The sequence below is a fragment of the Anser brachyrhynchus genome (assembly GCF_964034855.1).
Source record: "Anser brachyrhynchus genome assembly, chromosome: 25".
Lineage (NCBI taxonomy): Eukaryota > Metazoa > Chordata > Aves > Anseriformes > Anatidae > Anser > Anser brachyrhynchus.
This window is the reverse complement of record NC_137718.1, coordinates 3346143-3367672: the sequence shown is the minus strand read 5'-3', so window position 1 is coordinate 3367672 and position 21530 is coordinate 3346143. Positions and strand designations below refer to the sequence as shown.

The 21530-nt window shown below is 40.2% G+C and overlaps 1 protein-coding gene across 8 annotated transcripts in view; it reads right to left on the bottom strand.

The window, feature by feature from the left end:
- ARHGEF12 (Rho guanine nucleotide exchange factor 12) overlaps positions 1–21530 on the bottom strand; it is a 77209-nt gene that overhangs the window by 13685 nt on the left and 41994 nt on the right. For 5 of the 8 annotated variants that reach the window (XM_080567470.1, XM_080567472.1, XM_080567473.1 and 2 more), the window contains 26 exons: positions 21013–21062; positions 20119–20176; positions 19246–19424; positions 18543–18620; positions 17780–17899; positions 17033–17167; positions 15776–15847; positions 14906–14998; positions 14179–14289; positions 13584–13682; positions 12909–12951; positions 12407–12512; positions 11481–11618; positions 10951–10983; positions 10078–10195; positions 8877–8982; positions 8439–8651; positions 7848–7977; positions 7492–7527; positions 6705–6859; positions 6286–6432; positions 5430–5515; positions 3631–3756; positions 2722–2836; positions 1191–1291; positions 858–935 (listed from right to left, as the gene is read on the bottom strand). In XM_080567470.1, coding sequence (XP_080423596.1) covers positions 858–935; positions 1191–1291; positions 2722–2836; positions 3631–3756; positions 5430–5515; positions 6286–6432; positions 6705–6859; positions 7492–7527; positions 7848–7977; positions 8439–8651; positions 8877–8982; positions 10078–10195; positions 10951–10983; positions 11481–11618; positions 12407–12512; positions 12909–12951; positions 13584–13682; positions 14179–14289; positions 14906–14998; positions 15776–15847; positions 17033–17167; positions 17780–17899; positions 18543–18620; positions 19246–19424; positions 20119–20176; positions 21013–21062 — 2726 coding nt within the window. The remainder of the gene's footprint in view (positions 1–857; positions 936–1190; positions 1292–2721; positions 2837–3630; positions 3757–5429; positions 5516–6285; positions 6433–6704; positions 6860–7491; positions 7528–7847; positions 7978–8438; positions 8652–8876; positions 8983–10077; positions 10196–10950; positions 10984–11480; positions 11619–12406; positions 12513–12908; positions 12952–13583; positions 13683–14178; positions 14290–14905; positions 14999–15775; positions 15848–17032; positions 17168–17779; positions 17900–18542; positions 18621–19245; positions 19425–20118; positions 20177–21012; positions 21063–21530) is intronic. The other 3 variants (XM_080567471.1, XM_080567476.1, XM_080567475.1) reach the window with 1 other exon arrangement.

Genomic DNA, 21530 nt, shown 5'->3' with positions numbered 1-21530 from the left:
CAGCAAGATTTCATAACTGCCAGTAAGTTCTTCATTTCCTAACTAAATGCTTGCAAGTTTATTTGTGGAAGACTACATAATACAGTTTTACAGAGAAGTCTTCATATAAAAATGTCTTTGGATACACGCTGACTTTGGGGAAGGCAGGGGAGTGATAAATAAACAACACAATCTATGCATGAGACAGACATAGATAGTGGTCAGAATGAAATGGGGTTAAAGTATCAAAACATCATCATCCATCTGAAACATGAAAATTTCCTAGAGTTAATTTTGCTCTGAGCGTGTTTTTGCTCGTTCCATTTATCAGCAGTTGACACCAAGTAACCAGCTTTATTAATGTAATTGGAAGAATTTATAGGAGCCACAGTACTTGTAGCAATGGACTTAGAATTTTACTTGGCTATACCTGTGGATCCCCTACACTAATTAGCACCTCTATCAGCTCTTCTTTTAAAGCCTAAAATAATGACTCCCTGAGGCCACCCCATTTTCAACAGCACAACTAAGACACGATTATGTGACAGGCATACCCACTGTAAGATTTACCATCCTCTAAGTACCTCCTACGTGATACAGGAGTGCATTAGCTTGCAGGCCCTTAACATTTATCTCACACAACTTACAAGCTCTATCAGCTCTTCTATGTGCAGAACCATGTTGTTACATCCAGAGCTCTTCAGGAATACAGCAAAATTCAAGCTTCTGAACCTAATGATTTTAATTTTTGTACAGAAATGTATATGCCAAAGGCCATTTGATTGTACATCAGAAGACTGCAGTAGAAAGAGCCACAAATTGAACAATAGCGTTGCAGTAATGGTGCACCGAGCAATTACTTCAGTGTCGTGACTTACCCTGAACTCATCCATCATGGGATCCTCAGACTGCTTCAAGTAGGAGAGGTCAAGACGACGCTGATAATCTTCCAAATGCTGAAAAAAATGCATTGGAGACGGCCACTTTGATAAGCGTAACTAACTACTAGAGTCAGAGAGCAAGCAATCATGAATACTTCCACGTTCCCAAAGGCCTGGGATTCCTGCTCTCATAGGAACACTTGGGCCACAAAGCACCTTTAAGCACAATATACAGTCAGTAGCACAGAGATTCTAGCCGTCTTAAGCAGTCTTTTTCCCTTCATCTCTCTTTCTCCCCAGCCCTTAATGCTCACTCCTTTCACCTCCTACCTGTTTGTTCTCAGATTCCTTGACAGCCTGGTTCACGTGGTTAAGAACCTGACGACAATGATCTGCTGCTTTCTTCACTTTCTCTTTCTCTTCAGGCAGTTCTGTAAGAGGACAAGGAAATACAATAACGTTCTCTGATAAAGGATGAAAAGGCCACAAATCTAGCACAGTTTGCCGTCCAAAAATTCGAGAAAGGGAACTCAAATCTGCAGAACACCCTATCAATAAAAGCACTCCATTTCAAAGGTGAAATGACGGGAACACATCTGTGATGGGAGAGAATTCCGTCTGCCCTACTCTGATGATGACCACAGACATCCCAGACTGCACTTTTTTATATTTCTTTTTTAAAGGGCTTACGACAACTGTTCAATGCACAAACACGAATCAGTGAAGTATTCTGAGTAACACAAAAAGTTTACTAAGACTCCACTGTGGTACAAAGAGAGCATTGGGACAGATGCTTGAAGTCACACACAGACAGCTAGCCAAAGACCCAGCTTTGCTGAGTGGCTGCTTCAGCAAGTGACCACTGGCTTCTGCATTCAATTCTTTATTTATTTACACTGGAAGAGAGAAACAAAGAAAATATAATAGAGAATATCAAAAAGTTGCTACCTAATAGCCTCTTCCACCCAGATACCCTGTATTTATTTTAACAGCTTAAAAAATATATATCTCTGGCTACATACATGCGGCCTTACTATAAAAACCAGTCTTGCACTACAGGAAGAACAAACAAAAGACACCTTTCCAGCCAATGTCTCTTGATCATACACAAATAGACATAGGTGAACCCCATCAATTCTCACTACCACGAGCCACATTATGCATTTAGTTAACTGGCAAATAAACAAGGACATCAAGGATAATGGAGTATCACACGCTTTCTTAATTATGTTTAGAGTGAACTTGTAAGCGCAGTATATTTTTTACGAGTAATGAAATTAGACTGCAGCAGGTATCTGTTAGTAAACATGTAAAGGCACTTTGCAGTACTATTAATCCTCTTTTTGCCTCCACCCCGCTGCAGCCTCCTTTGAGGTAGCCGTAGAGAACAAGGAGGTCTCCCCTAAGTCTCCTTTTCTCTAGGCTTTTTCTCCTGGTTCCCTGAGATGGTCCTCATAAGACTAGATCTCTAGACCCTTCACTAGCTTTACTAGCTTTGTTGCCCTTCTTTGGGCACGCTTCAGCACCTCAATGTCCTTCTTGCAGTGAGGGGCCCAAAACTGAACACGGTATTAGAGGTGTTCAAACCCAACATGGACTGCCATTCACCTATTCCAAAATGCAATTCTCACCCTCCCCCTTTTTTTCCCCTAAGGAAAAAAAAATTAATTGAGAAACAAGGACTGGATCTTTTAAATAGTTTTTTTGTTTTTAACTTGCTCTCCAGTGAGGTCACAATGAAAACAGACAGTGACCCATAAAATTGAACTGAACTTCAATACATGCTTTGAAATCACATTTGCTTAGAAAACCTGCTGTGATGCAACCACCAACCATGGGCTACCTAGTGGAAATGCTTTACCTGTGTACTTAGCAATGTTATCCAGCAGAAGGGGGTACTTAGTCAACCTCTGCATCTCTGTGGGAATGATATCCTTCAGCTGCAACCGGCGACACAGTGGATTACTCTCAGCATCCTAAAATTAAACAGCACAATAACTACATTTGTCATTTTTATTAAGACTATAATTACCTGAACGTGTAACATCTATTCATCACATAAATGTCTATTACTTCACTTTCTAGTAATTAAATACAAGACAAGAAATGCCAAGATCTATCATTCAGACAACACATCCCCTCTCCATTTGCAATTACATATAGGAAAGGCTGATCACAAAAGCAGCAGCTTCCTTCCCTCATTACTTCACAGAGGCCCGGTGCTATCACCAATCAATCTCAGTCACTGCCATACAGGGAAGACATCAGTTTAGCCTTTCAAGCTATAGCAAAACTACAGTACGTTTTTCAAAATAACGTCAACCCTCATATTACAGCAGTTCTTCCCAGCCTGTGGTAATGAAGATAATGTTCTCCTCTCCAAATGCCACAAGTATTCGAATCCCTTTCCTGGTGGGCAGAATAGGTGTACAACATCTGTCTTCTGACTGTGGCATGCTTCAAAATTGCACTGCTATAAGCAGTTTTCCCCGCAGAGGTACTCATCTTTAGGAAACAGCCACCTCAAGTGACACGCGATTTTCCTGCCTAGGACAGCTTTTCCTTCCTGCATGGCAAAGGGACATTATGCAGTCCCCTCCCTCCAGAAACGATCAGAAGAGATAAATACAGTGCTGGAAATGATCCCAATCTGAAGGCAATGTTAAGCATAATCTCATTAATGATAACAACTTTATCTACAGCCCTTCATTATCCCATACTGGCCATCAGCCGCACCCTCAGGCAGATCAAACCCTTGCATAAAATTCACCTGCACAAAAGTCTGGAAACGAGAGTCCTTCTTCTGACGCGATTTTATGACCTCTAGAGCAAAGGGCTGGTTACTGCAGAACGTGGCAGTTGCGTGTTTTATCTTCTCCTCTGCTGCTCCACTAAACTGTGCCAGAAAACCACAAAAAGTCAAAATTAGACCCACCTTCAGCATGTGCCATTGATAAAATAGAAGAACAGAATAGAACAGAATAGAACAGAATAGAACAGAATAGAACAGAATAGAACAGAACAGAATAGAACAGAATAGAACAGGTTCGGTTGGAAGGGACCTACAAAGACCAGTGTTTGACCACCCCCTCAGTAAATATTTTTTTTCCTAATATCCAGCCTGAATCTCCCCTAGCACAGCTTTGTGCTGTTCCTTTGAGTTCTATCTATATATGAGAAGTCATTTCTATGGAAGACAGCATTTTAAACATCCTGGTTTTAAGGGTTTGTCTTCCCCGTCTACTGAGGAACCCCTTACATGTCAAACTCTACAGTTCTCCTGTCTCCAGCTTCTACCACATCCAATCATTCCTATAAATGCACTGCTGATTCAGGGAGAGAATACAGTGCCATGTCTCCACTGTTAGCTGTAAGAGAAGTGGAAAAAACTGCACCCAGATGAATGACAAGGGATTATTTACCACACTGTTGGCCAGCAAAGCCAAGACCAAAGGTCTTGCTTCTTAGGGATACCCATTCTTAAAGACCAAAATTTAACATAATATCTTGTTTCCTAAATGAAAATATTACAGAAACATGGCTGGGGAAAATGATAGCCATGAGCAGGGCTGAGAAATGTGCCGCAGATGACAGATGGCTAATCTGTCACTCCAACTTTTCCCATTCCTGCTACCCAATCTGTGATGCAGCATAGTAACTCCTGAAAATACTCACTCTGGAGAACAAGATCCTGGTTTTTTTTTTTGTTTGTTTTGTTTCAGCCACTTAGCCAGACACTAGTCAAAAAATATAACTATCAATCTGTAACGCTTAGCTTGCTCTAGCTTGCTCAAAAATGAATGCAGAAGGTATTTTTTGCCTTTTCACAGCACACGGGGGAGAACTGAAAGGGTTGGAGGTGTTCCTCTACTAGCCATGTCTGATTTTCATTCTTTTCTTTTTTCTGAAATACTAGACAAGTAGTGGGATTAAAAAAATAATAATTCACAAGAGACTTCTGCATGAACAGCTGAAAAGAATAAGCAGATCAATCTTCAATCCTAAATTATGTAGGCTTGAAAACAAACAACAAAACGTAAGACTCCCAAGAGAGATGGTTTTGGTTTTTGTTTTTTAAAGAATTTATATCATTCCTGCTCTTGTCATTTGGATCTCAGAAATCTGAAATGATGCCTGCAACAGTGCTACAAAATTGAAGAGGTTCAGCTATGTAAATTCTAGGACTGGAAAACAGTATTTTAAAATACCTTTAACTGCACCACAGGCAACACAAGGCATATTTCGATATTATTGCAATAAACTGTGCTATTACATTTTTCAAAATCCTACTCTCGGTTTACGTCTCCAGAACTAAGCTTCTGTTCTACCAACACATCAAGAGACAATGTTTTTTTTCTTCTTTAAATGACTTCTGTCTCTAGACAAATGAAGATCCTATGAGTTGTTCCTGCTTTCTTTCAACCCTCTTTCTCTAGCTCTGTGTTGACTCCACAGAAATGACAACTCTCAGACCTTCAGTTCCTATTAGCTGGGAATGACCTTCATTAACCTCTGACTCTAGTTGCAATTTTATGAAACATATTTTCAAGTATAAAAAATGGAGTTTACCCAAGAAAGCAAGTCCTCCCCAATTTGGTCAATAACAGAAGTCTCGTTCCTTTTTCGGACTGCTTTCATCTGATCGTTCAACGCAACTTAGGGGAAAAAAAAAAGGAGATTTTATTAATATCAATTAAATTGTGTTTGATTTTCAGCATTTATTTTAAAATAACACCAATTTGAATAAAAGACTAGACTTAGAATTATTTCAATTACTTAAAGTGTCCTGAAACATAATAAATTTAGCAGAATATCTACGAAAATGTTATATTCCTCCTTTGCACTTCCGTCTCACCTGTATTCAAATGACCCCTAAGAACCTCTCCAGTCTTATCTTTCCTAAGGCTCAATATCATTGACCTTTTAAAAACACAAGAAAAATGTAGAACACACTTCAAGCCACCTGCCTAACATTTTACAACTTACTATTCAGTGGTAGAGCTGAAATTCTGACTCTGAACAGCCCTTTCTCTAAACAATTAGAAAGGATGACCCTTCAAAACCACCTGCAAGACATCAATCCTTTCACTTGTTTTCATAATTTCTTCAACAACAGTTACAACTTTTTGAACACTGGCCTACAAAGACCATTCATCAAAGCATTGCTCTTTTCATCAAAACATGAATGAGAACAAGAGAGTCTGCGTAAACAGATACAAAAAAGCAAGCATCTGAAACGCTGGACGCATGCATTCTTTATCAAAATATCTTTGTAAATTAGAAATGGGAGAATTGTGTGAGAAAGGAATAAGTGTTACAGGAAGCTGCCTCTTGTTTCCTGTTCACCTGCATACATTTTTCAGATATTTGTATCCTGAATCTCAGCTGAGACTGTGAAGCTGAAAAGCACCTCAGCTACTCTTACCATGAAGCCCAAGGATATCCTCCAGATTTGAAAAGATTTTCCGTTTGTCACTGGAGTTCAGGATCCCTTCCCGGGTGACACGCTGGTAGAAAACATTATGCAGAACCTTCAGAGTGCGGACGTGAGCTCTCTCGGTGTAAAACAGCTCTGAAGAGAGAGGGGAGGGCAGGATTGTTAACTACTGACTTAAAGAGGTGCAGCAATGTGGGATCAGTCTCATCTCAGGATACTTTTCAGTAGCAAATACAAGTTTCACACACATGAACTCTGGAAACCAAAAGTAATACATGGCTACTACTTTGGACAGATTAGAGAAAAGAGACCAAGAGACCTTGTTTTAGATGTTAAGAACTTGAAAGCTCTGCAAGACAAGATTTTAACTTTGCACTTGGTGAGCTAGGGAAAAATATTAATCTCACCGTTAATCACTTCTTGGCGCTTGATTTCATAGGGTTTCAGCCCCATCAACACTTCCCGGCTCACGAGTTGCTGCCAGTTCGGAGGGTCCATGTCCGTGTCAAAATCAAACAGCTCATCTTCACTTTGTACATCTGCGAAACCGACACTGTCCATCCTAAGAAGAAAAAGTAGGTCAGACAACTCCCATTTTAGGCATGGATGTAAAGGAAGAAAGAAGAGAAAAATCTAAGTATACATAGCAGTTGTAAAGCATTATGAATATGCTCTCCAGTAAGCTGTTATATGTCAGTAGCTACAAACACATTTTGTAATTTTGCCCTTTTCAGGACAACTAAGAGTGAATATCTGTTCTTACAGTATTTTCATAAACCTCTTTTTAATGATACAGATAAAATAATTTGCTTAAGATCAAATAGGAAGCCAGTGAAAGAGCAGGTTACAATTTCTTTCCTCTGCTTATCTGCAGATATAGAGCTAACAGAAACATACACACTTAAAAAGAAAACCTGGGAATCACAATTCCATAGCCCATCAATTCAAATCAGTAGATAAAACACTTAAAATATTTCACCCATAGATCAAAGGGTTTATCTGCATATGATCTGCTCCACCTGTCCTATACACAGATGCCGATGTCTCTTTTCATATATGAGTTATTTAAGAACAGGAAAGATCAGGCAGGCAATCATACTGCCTCAGAACAATGAACGCTGCAGCATTCAGCTTTATAACCTATTAAAATCTCAATAAATTCAGTGAAGCTCAAACAGTTATAAGCACACTCACTTGCGAAAAGGCTTTGGTGTTCCCATTTCGACAACTCTGCAAAAAAAAGAAAGAAAGGGATTATGAGGGAACCACGCAAGAACTTCACCCCACTCAGACATTCAGCATAATTTCAGAGTAAAGGCCTAACCTCCTAACCCCAATGTTTTGTCCATCTCTCAGCCTCACCCTCCTGAGAGCGGACACAGACCAGCATTTCCTTCTTCTACAAATAATGTTTAATGCAAACGGTGTGACTAGTGTTTTATAGACCCGGCTTCACCACCCCTTGTTAAAACCACCACTGCCACCAGCCTGTCCAGCAACAGCTGTCCAACAGCCACTGCCCCCTCCAAGCAAGCAGGGCACTCAGTTACCTCTCAGATTCTCCCTCCTCTTCTGGCAAGTTTTCCAAGGGAGATGGGAATTCAAAAGTATTATTAGGTGTGCGGGGAGTGCCATCCACACAGTCATTAGCAGGTGGTGCTTCTCCAGTCTGCTTCGAGCCTACGAAAAAATGCGTAAGAAATGTCAAGAACTGTATCAAATTAGAATACCTAAGAGAACTTCACAATCTCTTCATAGCCTCTTGATTCATATCCTCATTTAAACTTAGAGCTGGAGGAAGTGAATTTGTAGCTTGGTAAGAAAAATCCCCATGATATGTGTTTCCAGGTAATACTGACTTGTGATTACAAAGGCAGGCACCTGGGGATGCTTTTTTCCTGTTGGATGATCCAATGCCACCATGACAGAAGCCACCAGACAACAATTTCTGGCCATGACAAGACTTCCTAACTTAAACCAGAGACTAAGTCAGAAAACATGACTAAGCACCCAGGAAAATCATGTCTAGTGACACAGAAACATGTCCCAGTTTGTCAGGCTTCTTGCATTAGAAGTGTGCCTTCCATATCCCATTCACAACACAATTTTCTATAGTCCCTCTTCAGTAGTATCATCCTAACCTGCTTCACTGTCCTTGCTTCCCTCTGGAGATGAAAAGGGACCCATTGCCAAAGGAGACATTGGGTTGGCAGGTGCGTAGGGTGCATCTGTTCCATCACTGGAGGACCCGCTCTGGCGCATCTTGCCAGAATCTGGTGGTTCTGGGCTAACAGAAGACGCTGTAGGTAAGTGCTTCGGATGGCGCTGCTTCTGTATTTCCATGGCTCTGCCAACTAAAGAAACACAGAGTCATTACATTGCTGAAAGAGCTTTTACCTGTTCCCAGTAACCAAAAGAAGTATTTCAGGACAACTACTTTAATTAAGATTTGCCTATCGTTAAAAACATGGTTTAAAATCAAAAATTTTACTAAGTCTTTGTTGTTGTTGTTAAACAGCAGAGACTAACTGGCTTTCATACAAGTAGTGGGGGTACATACATTTCCTTGTCTGACATACTTGCACTGCTGTCATGTCGGCTTGGTCTCCTCGGTGGGCCCAGAATATTAGGAAAGCCTCTTCTCTTTCCTTTTTCATCTCCTTCTTTCTCTTTCTTGATACTTTGCTGCATTAATATACAACAAAGAAAATCAGAGTAAACAGTAAACTCATTTCTTCAGGCTCAATTATTTACTGAGATATTGACTAATTCTTCAGAACAGCAGCAGCAGTTTGGTACAAGAAAAGTTTATTTGTCATAAAGCGGGTTTTAAAGTTACCCAGGGGTCAGCATCCTGCAGCATACCAGACAAAGACAGTACGGGCAGCCTGCGAGTGGTACCAGGGTTTGCAGCGGGGATCCACAGCATCTTAAGAGATGCGTCTGTTAAAAGCAAGAACTCACACAGCCTGGTTTTAACTTAACGGGAGCCAGAAACCACTCTCTTCCCTAGGGCAAGACACCCATTTACAGTGACCACTAGCTCCTTGTTTCTCTGAAGAACAACATCTTGTGACTCCAAACCGCCACAAGCATACAGACTCTAATCTGGGGAAGAAAAATACAACTTAGCAAACCATGTCAGAAAGGCTGCTAATGCTCAATCAAAACTTTTCACACTGTCAGTGCAGAACTGCTCACGACAGCCTTAACATTCAAAGGAGGCTGAACACCGATGAAGATACATAGCTGCTGTGACCAGACATGGCCACGCCGTGGGAGATCACTGAACACACCCATGGAGATGGAGTTTTGGTGAAAAAACTCATTATATAAACGGGGGAGTGTGGGTGGCAGGAAGAGTAGCTTTCCTGCACCACAAAGCCTTCGTTTTTGGGCAAGTTTCTCAAGAAAAAACCTTAAGTATACTGGCCAACAGACTGATGGGTTTAATGAGGTCCTGAGTTCTGACAGCTTTAATGAGGTCCTCAAATTATTTAATATTGTAATACGTGAAACGTTTATCACGCAAAGTTTTAAGTCTAGAACCGTGAAAAGGAAGGTAATTAATTTATAATTGAGGTGTCTGAAAACATATGTACAACTCAACCTCACTGTTAGGTTTTCTGTGCAGATTGATAATGCTGTATCCTGTTGGTGCAATGAAGACTGTACAAATCATACCAACTTCTAGCGTGTCACGCAAAAGTCTATTCTGAATTCTATTGAAGCACCCACGTCAGACAGTTTTAAACAAATGTGCTCTGGTCACAACACTACTACCTTGATCTTTGGCAAGAAACCAATACGGCCACGCTTCTGCTCCAAGTTCCGAGGCTCTTTAACTTTGACTCCCAGATGCTTCATGTAAGTAAGAATCACGTATTGCATTGTGGAACTGCCAAATAAACACAAGGAAAGAAGATGGATGTTAAGGAGAAATGTACTGGGGAAAATCCATCTTGTCAAAAAAATGAAATAGGTCAAATGCAAAGGTTCCGTGGAGAAACGAACCATTTCTGGATTAAAAGAAGTTGAGTGATTTTGTTTGTTTGTTTTAATATGAAACTATGCGTTACATACAATGGAAAATACTCAGCCAATATTATAATGTATCCTTTTGTAAATAACAGATGCAGTTTATGAAAGGCGTACCAGCCTAAGAGGTAAAAATATATATATTTTTTAAGAATCACACAGAAACTTCTAAGCTCATACACTAAGTACATATCTGAAGTCATATTACGGGAGTTACAGTAAAAATCAGTAACAGTAAAAGGTGTAGTAGCTGTAGTGAGTATAGTAAAAGCTACCCAGCTAGTTGTAGGGTGCCAAACAAACTGAACAGGGCAAGGCATCACATAAATATTAGACTGGACTGAAGCAGCTACAGAACCAAACCAAAGAAACAGATGAGCTCTCAGAAACAGTAACTTTTTGTGGTCTGAAACAAAAGAAACAAACTTCACAACAAGGAGAGGCTGGAAACAAGACTGGTATTTCAAGTTAATTATGCCAGCAGATTCAGAAAATGAGAGTTTAGAGCTACGGCCAGCAGAGGGCTGCCTTGTTCTGTTCAGCAAAGAGAGCCAGCAGAGCAAGCATCAGCAACGGGGTTCTTACTTCAGACTAAGCCCACACAACTTCCATTACCTCTTTTCTTCCTCCAAAGGCTGAGATGTCATCCTAAAAACAAGAGAGAATGTAAAAAGGAAACAATAATTAACTAACAATTAACAGCCAGTCATATCCACCAAGAGTGTCAGCAGTAGTATTCAAAGTGTCCTTTGGCATATAAGAAAGCCCCAGGAAAAGGAAACAAAAATGAAAGTTCACTTAGGAAAATTGGGTTCAGCTCACATTAAAAAAAAAAAAAAGTTATGAAACTATAGGTTTCTACAACCCAGAAGAAGGACCCTGACCTAACAATGCACAAGACAACAACAGAAGCATGCCTCTGCTATCTGAACAGTAGCCTTCCTTAAAAAGATATATGGACTTCAGCTAAATATTAACATATTTTTCGCTGTCATTACTGAAATATACGTTGGTAGCAAAATGGGGAAGCAATATAAATGTAGTGGTGTAAAATTACTTCTAGTTATTAATTCCTTTGCTTAGCTGCTGTAAGGTTCAGGGTGAAACCGTTTTTAACTCCCACAATTATACTTGCTGATACTCACAAGACTTCCTCAATTTTGGCAATAATCTGTTCTGCACATGCTCTTTCCTTCTCCACCGCGTTCCGATCACGAACCCTTTCTGCATCCAGCTTGGTCAGCTCTCCTTCCGCCAGGGTCAATCCCATACTACGTTTCTGCCTGAAATACAGAGAGGGAAGCATCACTTGAAACTGAATGCTGACTTGTAACAAGCAAAGGCAACCTCTTGACATTCAGAATGTCAAGCAAGTTGCATTATTGGTTTTTGAACAAGAACGGAGAGGTCACCACAGTTCTCTGTAACATTTGCATTCGCTGTAAAACAAAGCTTATAAAGTTGTATGATATTTATCAAGAGAGCTAGCCATGGCAATGGCCAAGCAAAGGTGGTTGTTCTTTTTGCAGTATCCCAAGTTGTACATTTGAAGCATCTACTTGAACTGAGACACTTTTAGCTGTGAAAAAGTCCATTATATCTTTTGCTACAGCATCTCATGTTGGCACAGAATGCTCGCAACTGTACAAGAAAGGGCATATTAATTATTAAATTCTACCATATGCTCATGACAGCTCTCTAAAGTGGATTATTTCTTGTCCAAAGGAGAGCAAAAATAAAAAAGGATATAAACTGATTACAAACATGCTTAGTAAGAAAGATTCATGTAACATCACCTAAGTAATAATATTCTAAAATTGCCTAAAATAACCTCTAGGAATAAATAAACAAATCTCTAAAAAAGATCTTGCAATGAACTACTTGCAGCACAGTGTCAAAAAACATTCAAGTGTTGGTCAGGGTGACCCTGTAGGCCCTCTGCAGTGCCATCTTCCTGTTCAGTCCGAGATGAATTATTATGTCCCTTGAGTTTGGACTTCTCCCATAATGGACACGTTGACTGAGGGCAGGTATGAATTAAACTAAAAGCTGCACAGGCAACTGTTGTTACCTGAAGTCTTCCAGATTCCTCTGAACTTCTGGACAGACTTTATCTTGCATAGTTTGTATATAGTGGCGATGAAGCTCTTCAGGAATGAGCTCTGGCCTTCTTTTGTCTGCAAGCCAGAAGAGGAAGTTAAGAGATTATTCTTTTGAGAACAGTGATAGCCCATGCTACATTAGAATAAAGTCACTTTCACATCTTTGACCCATCCAAGAGTACCCTTTTGCTTTTCACTTACTGATAATATGAATTTTACAGCATTAACTGTAAAAAGATTTAGTCACATCCAGTATTAGACTAAAAAATACGCATGCCAATGTGGCCAGTGCTTCTCACTACTAATGCATGTACCAGAGCATGCATAATGCCCTCCATAAGAAACAAATATTTATTTGTCTCTTCCTGTAAACACATGATACTGTATATCTGAAGTAACCCTAAGTGCATTTCAGAAATTTCCTTAGACTGCCTTGAACAGCAGAAGCTGCAGAAGTAGATAGTGCCTTACCTAGATCTACGGAGATTTCATCTGGAACTGGAACTTTAAGATTCTGTTAAAAAGAAAAAAAAATTGAAAGGAAAAAAAAAAGACTGGGGGAACATACACAACAAACAGCACCCCAATTAAACATACAATGCATACAATACAACCCCCTCAAAAAACAAAACCTACAACCTTAACACCTAAAGTTATCATGAGGGAGGCTCCCATCTTGATTATGTATTATATTACACAAGGATTATTTCATCTAAGCATGCGATACTAGCCTCTGCTACACTACGTGGTAGTCTAATTTATGATGGTAAAGAAGCTTCACAGGCTTTCCAACAGACATACAAAATTGCCCAATCCTTGCAACAGCCACGTCAATATACGCAGTTGTTATTAACTAAAAGGGAATGTATAACAACTAAAGCTAGCTTACACATCACAGAAATACTACTCCTATCAGACAATGCATTCTCTGTGACATACAGACTTACCCAGGCATCTGAGCCTATTTACCTTTCATTTTGCCTTATTTAGTGGTATCATTTTAACCAAAAGAAAAAACAAAAAAAACGCTATTGATTCTGGAGGACTTATATAACTACTGAGTTTCTTCCAGTTCAGGAGAGCGGAGAATGGTAAAAGTCAACTTCCTGGACACACTTGAAGACGAGAGAAAGGTCTGGAACTTACTGCAGTTCGGTCCAAGAAGAACTGGTAAAACTCAAGAAAGACACGCCGAGTCTCTTTGGAGTTGGTCTGCTTGTACAGGTCTGTGTAAAGGTAGCACAACTGTGGGAAAGAGGAGGAGAAGAAATTAGGAGATACAATGAGAACTCTTCTACCACACCGAACTCAAATCTTTCTTTCCTCTATTTCAAAGAATTCAGCATTGCTGGATTGTGAGTCTTCCTAGCTACCTTCAGCCACCTAGACTGCACAGGAAACCTCATCTAGTCAGCTAGGCTGCCCCTGTAATCAGTGGAGGAGGGAAGGGAAAAGAGAAACGGAGATCAGACCTTCCTTGTAGATAACTAATCCCACTACCTTAGGCTGGAATTAAATGCTTTCAAGAGCTAAATATTTATTTGTAAACCACTGAATGTAAAGGAGACAGTTCTCTTCGTCCTTCTCTTCCTTTATCTGAAATACCCTCGTGCCTGCACAGGATCTCTATTTGCTGATCCAGTGGTGTCACTGGTAATGCTACACAAGAACAAGGAGATCCTGAAATACTCTGGTTAAGACTACAAATTTTGGCCACGGAAACAATTCCAGAACATCTTACCAATGCTGCAGGGTCAAACTGGGACACCACATGATGCAGAAGAACAGCAAGGTGAGCTGGGCGAGATTTCAGGAGCTCAATGTTTTGGAAACAGCTGCACTGTCCATTAATCTGCAGAGATACAAGGAAACTATTTGAATTATTCAAGAAAGCTACCGTGCAAAAAAATAACAAGCTTCTTCCTACAGCTTAGCTCCTCATTTGTTTAATTAAAATAAAAACTGAACAATTCCAGAGCCTTTGCAATGCCATTCTAACATCCCAGGAAGAGTTTACAGTGGGAATATTTCTTTTAAATACACCCCTGAACACTGACTACAATATAATGACACATAGCTCAGAGCAAAGGAGAGCTGAAATAACTCAGAATAAGTATGTCAAAAGCCATAGCAGCTGTACTGCTGTGACTATAATGCAGAACTGTTAATAGAAACTTAATAAACAAAAGGAAATCAAATAAGGCAAATGAATTTCTAGAAAGCTTTAAGTTGTAAGACGAAAGAGTAACAGAAAGAATCAAAGAGAGAATATTGTCATAAAATCCCCAAGTGTTACTATTTGGTATGATCAGCAGTAACGAGAATCACATGCCTTAATTCTTAATTCACCACATGAAAACTGTTAAACAAAAAGAAGCAATGGAGTCCTTGCAGTTTAGGCACAGAAAAAACAGAATTCTGGTTGAGGTAGGGAGAGGGGGTGGCTGAGAGCTAAAAGTCATTCCCACCTGCTCCTGCTCAGTGTCAAAGTCATCATCCTCTGCTCCAATGATCTGAGGCCCTATGCGGCATGAAGGACTTCCAACACTCGACTGAGAATCCTGGGGTGAGTCAGAAGTGCGAGAAGGGAAGGAAGAAAAGTACAGCTCTGTTAGTGTCTTGGAACAGTAAACTTCCTTTACCTAGTCAAAAATATCACCATCGCTTTAATTCTTCTTTTCAAATTGCAACAGAAACCCATGTGCCTTTATTCAACCTTGTCCGAGTTTATAGTTGCGAGATCCCCTTTAGAATGTTTCTCCCGAGTTGGAAGCATTCAGAAATGTCAAATCAGATGACTCAAAACCAATTGCATCATCTGCAGACTTCTAAGTACATTAAACATGGAGCATATGACAAATGACAGCTTTGTACAAATGGAGAAATATGACTTCAGAAAGTCATGCAAATGAGGGAAAAATACTTCAGAAGTCATCCTGTGGAAGACGGCAGTACTTTCAGATAGCTCAGAACTTCCTGCTATGTTCCACTTTCATCCATTTTCGAGGCCATCCCTGATAATACCAGCCTTATAATTACTTGAATATCCTAAAGACTGGTTTTCATTTAGGGTTGGACTCAAGGAAAAAATATGTACAACAGCTATTTTAGGTCCAGCTGTTTTACTGCTGATTATCTATTTCTCGTCTCTAAATGGGCCTGCTCTTAAGCTCCATAAACATTTATTCAGCTAATTAACATTCCCTGCACAATTTTAATTGCATTTCATTTTCTAAAGCAAAGTTTATATGTGCTTCATCTAGAAAGCGGGGGAAAACAAGACGTTAATGGGCCCATTACAGGAGATGCTGTCGTTATTTTTTATGGTTTGGACTCACAGTATCTTGAACCTCAGTCTTCTCTGGGCTCTCATCCAGATAAACCCGCTCCTTCGGGCCACTGCGAGGACTCTGGGGAACAAGAAAGTAACTACTAGTGGGCTAGTAACCTCCCTCCACCTCCTGGCAATCCTCTTTCTCATGTAGCCCTGCAGACATTTGGCTTTATTTGCAAAAAGCATGAGCTGTTGGCTCATCTTCAGTGTGCCCACATTAACAACCAAGGCTTTTCAGCTGGGCTGCCGCTCAGCCTGTTGGTTCCCAGCCTATGTTGATGCACGCAGTTATTTCACCCTAACTGTAGAACTCTGGACTCCATAAACTTCGAGAGCTTTCCATTGCCCCCAGTCCTTAAGTTTCTCGGTGTCACTTTGGATTGAAATACTTCAAAGTTTGGTGTGTCAACCACCTCCAGTGATCACTTATCATCAACAACTCCGACAGAATTAAGGAAGATAGCTATGAATTCTATTCTGCATTTATTATATACAAACACGAGTGACATTTAGTCAGATTTGGAGTTAGCGAGGGAGTGTTTCAAAATAGAGTCATCTGTGTTCATGTTTTGGAGGCACAGCTGACCCATCTTCCTTTCCCTTCCAACTGCTAGTACAGATTTAGCTCCCGCCTCCATAAGTTAAACAACAAACTTAGGCCAAAGTGCAAGTACAGAGTCTCAATTTCTTTGCGCTAATCAGATAGCAGCTTAATTAAGGATTAGGTGCTAAGGCACTGCAATAAGGAGACCATACGAGCACACAGATTGATAACTGATGAGTGAACAGACTAGGAGTATTTACTGTTGGCAATAATTGAGGCTTATTTGGTAAAAGTAAGGCTCTTCCTCACTTTCATGGCAACTTGCCCAGTGACTGGATCTGAATCACAGCTACCGCAATTGGAACATTAACATGCTCTTAAAAGATACTCTAATTGGCATCTCTCAGTTTTGAGAAAGATGCTGGCATCCATCTTTCTTTGTCTGGTTACAGGGAGTGTGCCAGGAAAATCTAATCCTGGATGAAAACCTAAAACCCACACTATTTATTTCTCAGTCCCTAATGGAAAACCAATATAGTATGCTTCCTCAGGGAAATATTTTTCGTGTGTATTTAGAAGCCTATTCTAGCAATACACACCTTTACTCAGACACTACATATCTATAATACACAGAACAACACAAACTTAAAAAATCTGCACAAGAAAACCAAATCCAAGAGGTTTAGAAACAAAGTCACGGAGTCATTCAGTACTCACATCAGCAATGTCACTGTTTGGTCGGGAGGGGCTGTCACTGCTGTAATCTAGTTTGCTCAGACCATCCCCACTCTCTGCCTCCACTTCACTGATCTGCAGCGATTCTGTCACGGACCTGGAGGACAGAACTCCATCCTAAAAAGATAAAAGTGAGTTGGGAGCAGCACAGAGCAAGTAAAATATTTCAAGAGACTATTATACTCGAACACTAGCTCTTTTAAAACCTGGACAGCCCACATTATTTATTAAACTTCCTTCATGTATTTTTAAAAAGTTGCAATGTTCTTCTAAGCGAAGACAATAGAACATCACATCAAGTTCTCAGGACTTATAACCTTAAAAGCAGAGAAGAAAAAAAAGGAAAAATAATACAACTTAAAAAAGAAAAAAAAAAGCTGGTTTAAGCCTCCAGTTATTTATTCTTCATGGCAAGAATGACTACACAGGTTTCTTCTAGGTTGTATTGACAAAGTAATATACTTCACAATTTGCACTTAATGCTTTAAAAGCAGTTCTTCATAGATTGTTTGGAAGTTCATTGTAAAGTCCACTTCATATACTGACATTCCACTGTATTACTTGACAGCTTCTGCCAGCCTAATTACCAGTCTCAACTCTAGAGGGTGCAATCTGTCTGTACAAGCACTGAAGAGCGTGGCAGGGAACTCCTGCTTGCCCAGAACACCATCATCCCCCAAGAATTTTCAGCCAGAACATACCACAGAGAAGCCTGACACATTCTGTTACCTGAGTACAGCCTGTGGCTTTGGACAGCTGCTCCTGCAGCTGAGTAATGTGCTTCTTTGTTTCCTGTATCTCTTTGAGCAGTCGTGAGCTGGATGATCGGCTATACTCTTCTTGCAGAGACTGAAAAGTAATTTTATGAGCTTTCATCACTCAGTATCTGCTCAATATCAAAGCTTACAACTAATCTTAGCCTACTACTAATCTTCATTCCATTAACACATCTAAAATAATAAACAGCACGTTTGCACACCTACTGTCATACCAAGTAACTGCTGTGGAATGTCTATTTTATCCAGCTCTCCTCTGCCTTGTGCCATATGAAAATAACTCCATTCTAGAGATTTACTGAATTAATCACAACCGCATCAAGCATACAGCTGAAGACACAATAACTCAGCACCACCAAGGAGCACAGTGCCAATTGTTGCTCCTAGTGAGAAATGACTCACTTTCAGTTAGTCAAAGATGCTTACATGTCCTAGGATTAGACCAGATTGACCGGGTATGTACGTTTCCACTTAAACTACCACATTTTTTTTCCAATCCTGTCAAAGATTATAAATGCAAGAGTTGACCAGTCCAAGCAATTAGACAGATCTCTGATGTTAGGCCAATATATAGAAAAGCTAAACTAAAACACAAGCCACGCAAAGGAATGCTGAATAAGCTACTTAATAGTGATTCAACAACCCATCTTTTTAATTCACATCATCCCCTTTCCCTTCCCTCCACCCCTCCTGTACACATGCAACAACTCCAGTACCTGCAGCCGCTCCTGCTCTTTCTGTAGCATCTTTCTCAGAATCTCCACCTTCTGGTTGTGGACAATATTATTCTCCTCCTAGAAAATAAGGAGCGAAGGAAGATAAGGAAAATGGATATGCCTGCTTTCCACCTACTTCCTAAACATGGGCCCAAAAAAAGACCAACAAAAAGCAATTCAAGTTTCTGCAAATCCTATCCTATGTAGAATGTAATCACTCACTCCTGCTTTTGAACGTAGTTATCTACATTAAACAAAAAAGAAAGAAAGAAGGAAAGAAGGAACAAAGGAAAGAAGAAAAGAAAGAAAAAAAGAAACATTTGTGTATTTGCTTTCCTTACTCTTCTTTGTCACATGTCTGCATGTCTTACAGCCCAAATTTTAATAGAAATTACAGAATACCTGGCTTTGAGCAGACAGCGTCAACTCACACCATACAAACTGCAGTGTATCTCAAAGACAACCTGTGAATAACCTCTCAACTCTCTTTGCATTATCTCAGATGGGACAGGATATTTCCTTGCAACATGTTGTTTCCCATGTGATTAAATGCCCACTGGGTGGCCAAATACTGCAATTCCAATTTGTTATTTGTGCAAGAAGTTCAAAACAATTCCTTTGAGGAAAAAAAAAAATGACTACATTTTTTCCACTGCTGAACTGGTTCTTTGGAAAGAAAATCTTAAAAAATCTTAAATCTTACCCCCATAAGCACTGGGCTAGTAATCCTTTCTGCATTTCCTGATGTGCCAGGCGAATGGGGCGATGTCATGACGGGACACATATGCCCAAACGCTGCCAGATCCACTTCAGAATCAGCCAGTGGAATCTGGGGAGACCCTGGTGGGCGCCCCTGAACAGTGAGAGCTACATAGGAACCCGCTGGAGGGAGAACAAGAACAAGACACATTTCACACACACTTGCAGATTTCTAAGGTTCTCACCCCTAGAGACGCAACTCAGACCATTCTTCATTTGTTCATTCTTCACACCGCTGAGCGCTGTCAGATCAGTTTTTGAGATCTCCATTTAAATATCAGGTAATCCAAAACCTTTCCTGATAGCCAACCTTAATGAAAACACCGGGCAATTTCTAATCTACCGGGTTACATTTACAGTATACATAGGCTCACACCACAAAATAAACTGTGCCGGGGTGGAAGGAACCGCTAACGCTTTCTTCATAGTACAAGAAAATCAACCAAGAATTCACTTCCGTTGGAAATATCAGTACTTTGTAAGCAACTTAAAGTAATCTGCATTAACAGTGCCTGAATAGCTGTGGCATTTAAGGTGATATCAAAACCGGACGATGCGTGGGCGAGGTTTGATAGTAATTTCAAACACCAAGCAAAGGAGAAACTGCAGAAGCATGGATCAGCTCAAGTCCAAGTAGTCAAAATTAGCCCATGTTTCACTTCAATGCCTGTTTTACACACACCCTTTATCTCTCAGCATGGGATGTGATTGTCTTTTGTCACTTGATAGCTGAATCAATCATCGATCCTTTAAAATTATGCCTTTCATGCTTTTTAAAGGAGCACAGTGACAAAAATAGCAACATGCCTTTACTTACACTTGATCAGCTTTACCACCTCCAAATGGTTTGAGTGTGTTACAAGAGTGCCATTCACCTGGGGATATGAGAGAGAAAGAAAGTAAACAGTGGTTAGCTCCTGATTTCTAACCCAGGAAAAAATCCCACTGGGTCCCCACACACTACACAATAAGCAATGTAATAGAACACGCAACAGTATTTTTTTCCTCTCATCTCTATTACTATGTCTTTCAAGACGCTAACAAGAGAAACAATTTCTCCCTCTAAGTTTATCTCAGCGAGCAGAGCTCTACAAAAAGAAAACCATACACACGTAACAAAGAAAACCAAGCAACCGACCATGAGAAAGCAACCCACCTCCCACTGGGCAGAAGGAAATTTAGGGTAGTTAACTTTATTCATTAATTTATATGCTTGGTTGAAATCCCAGCTCTATCTGTGTCAAAGCGGCTCTAGCACAGCCATCATTTTGCAGCACTGACTTAGATAATCATTTTAGCCAATGACTTGATTTCTTGGTTGTTCGTGACTAAAAGAGAACACTGATTGGGGTGCAGTTATGTGAGTAACGATAAAACCCAAGGCAACCATTTATTTGCAGGTAATCATCAGTAACACACTGCTCCCGTCCCCTGATACTTCTTTTTTTCCGTACATGTGATAACTGAACCTTGTAGGATGCTGAACTTGCCAATGAAGTTCTGAAATAAGAGCGATCTCCAAAACAAAACTAACATTCAGCAGTGGGCTTTCAGTGGTTACGGTACGTGCCCAGAACAAGGAAACGTAGGCCATTCCTCTATCCCACAGGCAAAAGCAAACATCAGTGCAGAGCCATCAATGGCCTGCTTTCAGGGAAAGAGCTCATTTAATACAAAGGATCTATTTCTCGGATGATGTGAATGCCCTTACCTTGATAATTCTATCACCTGTTTGCACTCCAGCCCGCATGGCTGCTCCATCTACAGAGGCAAGAAACCATTAGTTCCAATTTCAATAAAAATCATACAAACCAAAAATAGTTTAAGTGCTTCTGTAGTTCCACGCAAAGCTACTTCCCATAGTCACCCAAGCTTCTTCTTTCTTTCTTAGATTAACATCTCTGAGTATCTACACTAAAGTAGTTCTGTTCCCATTTTGTAGAGGATACGCCAAACCACAATCCACCACTTTACCAGGCATAAACTTACTTCCTTTCAACTGCAAGAGGTCAGTTTCCATATCCATCAGACACAGGAGGGGTGGTTCACTGCATCCCAACAGTGTGACACTCTTTGTCCTTGCACATCTATTCCAAAGTTTGTGATAGCTACAGCCATCCCACCCATAAGGAAAGAATTTGGAGTTTTCTACTCCAACTCATGCACACATTTCTTTGATTCACACGAAAACCCTCTAGGCTGCTCTCTGGCTAGCATATTTAGCATGTC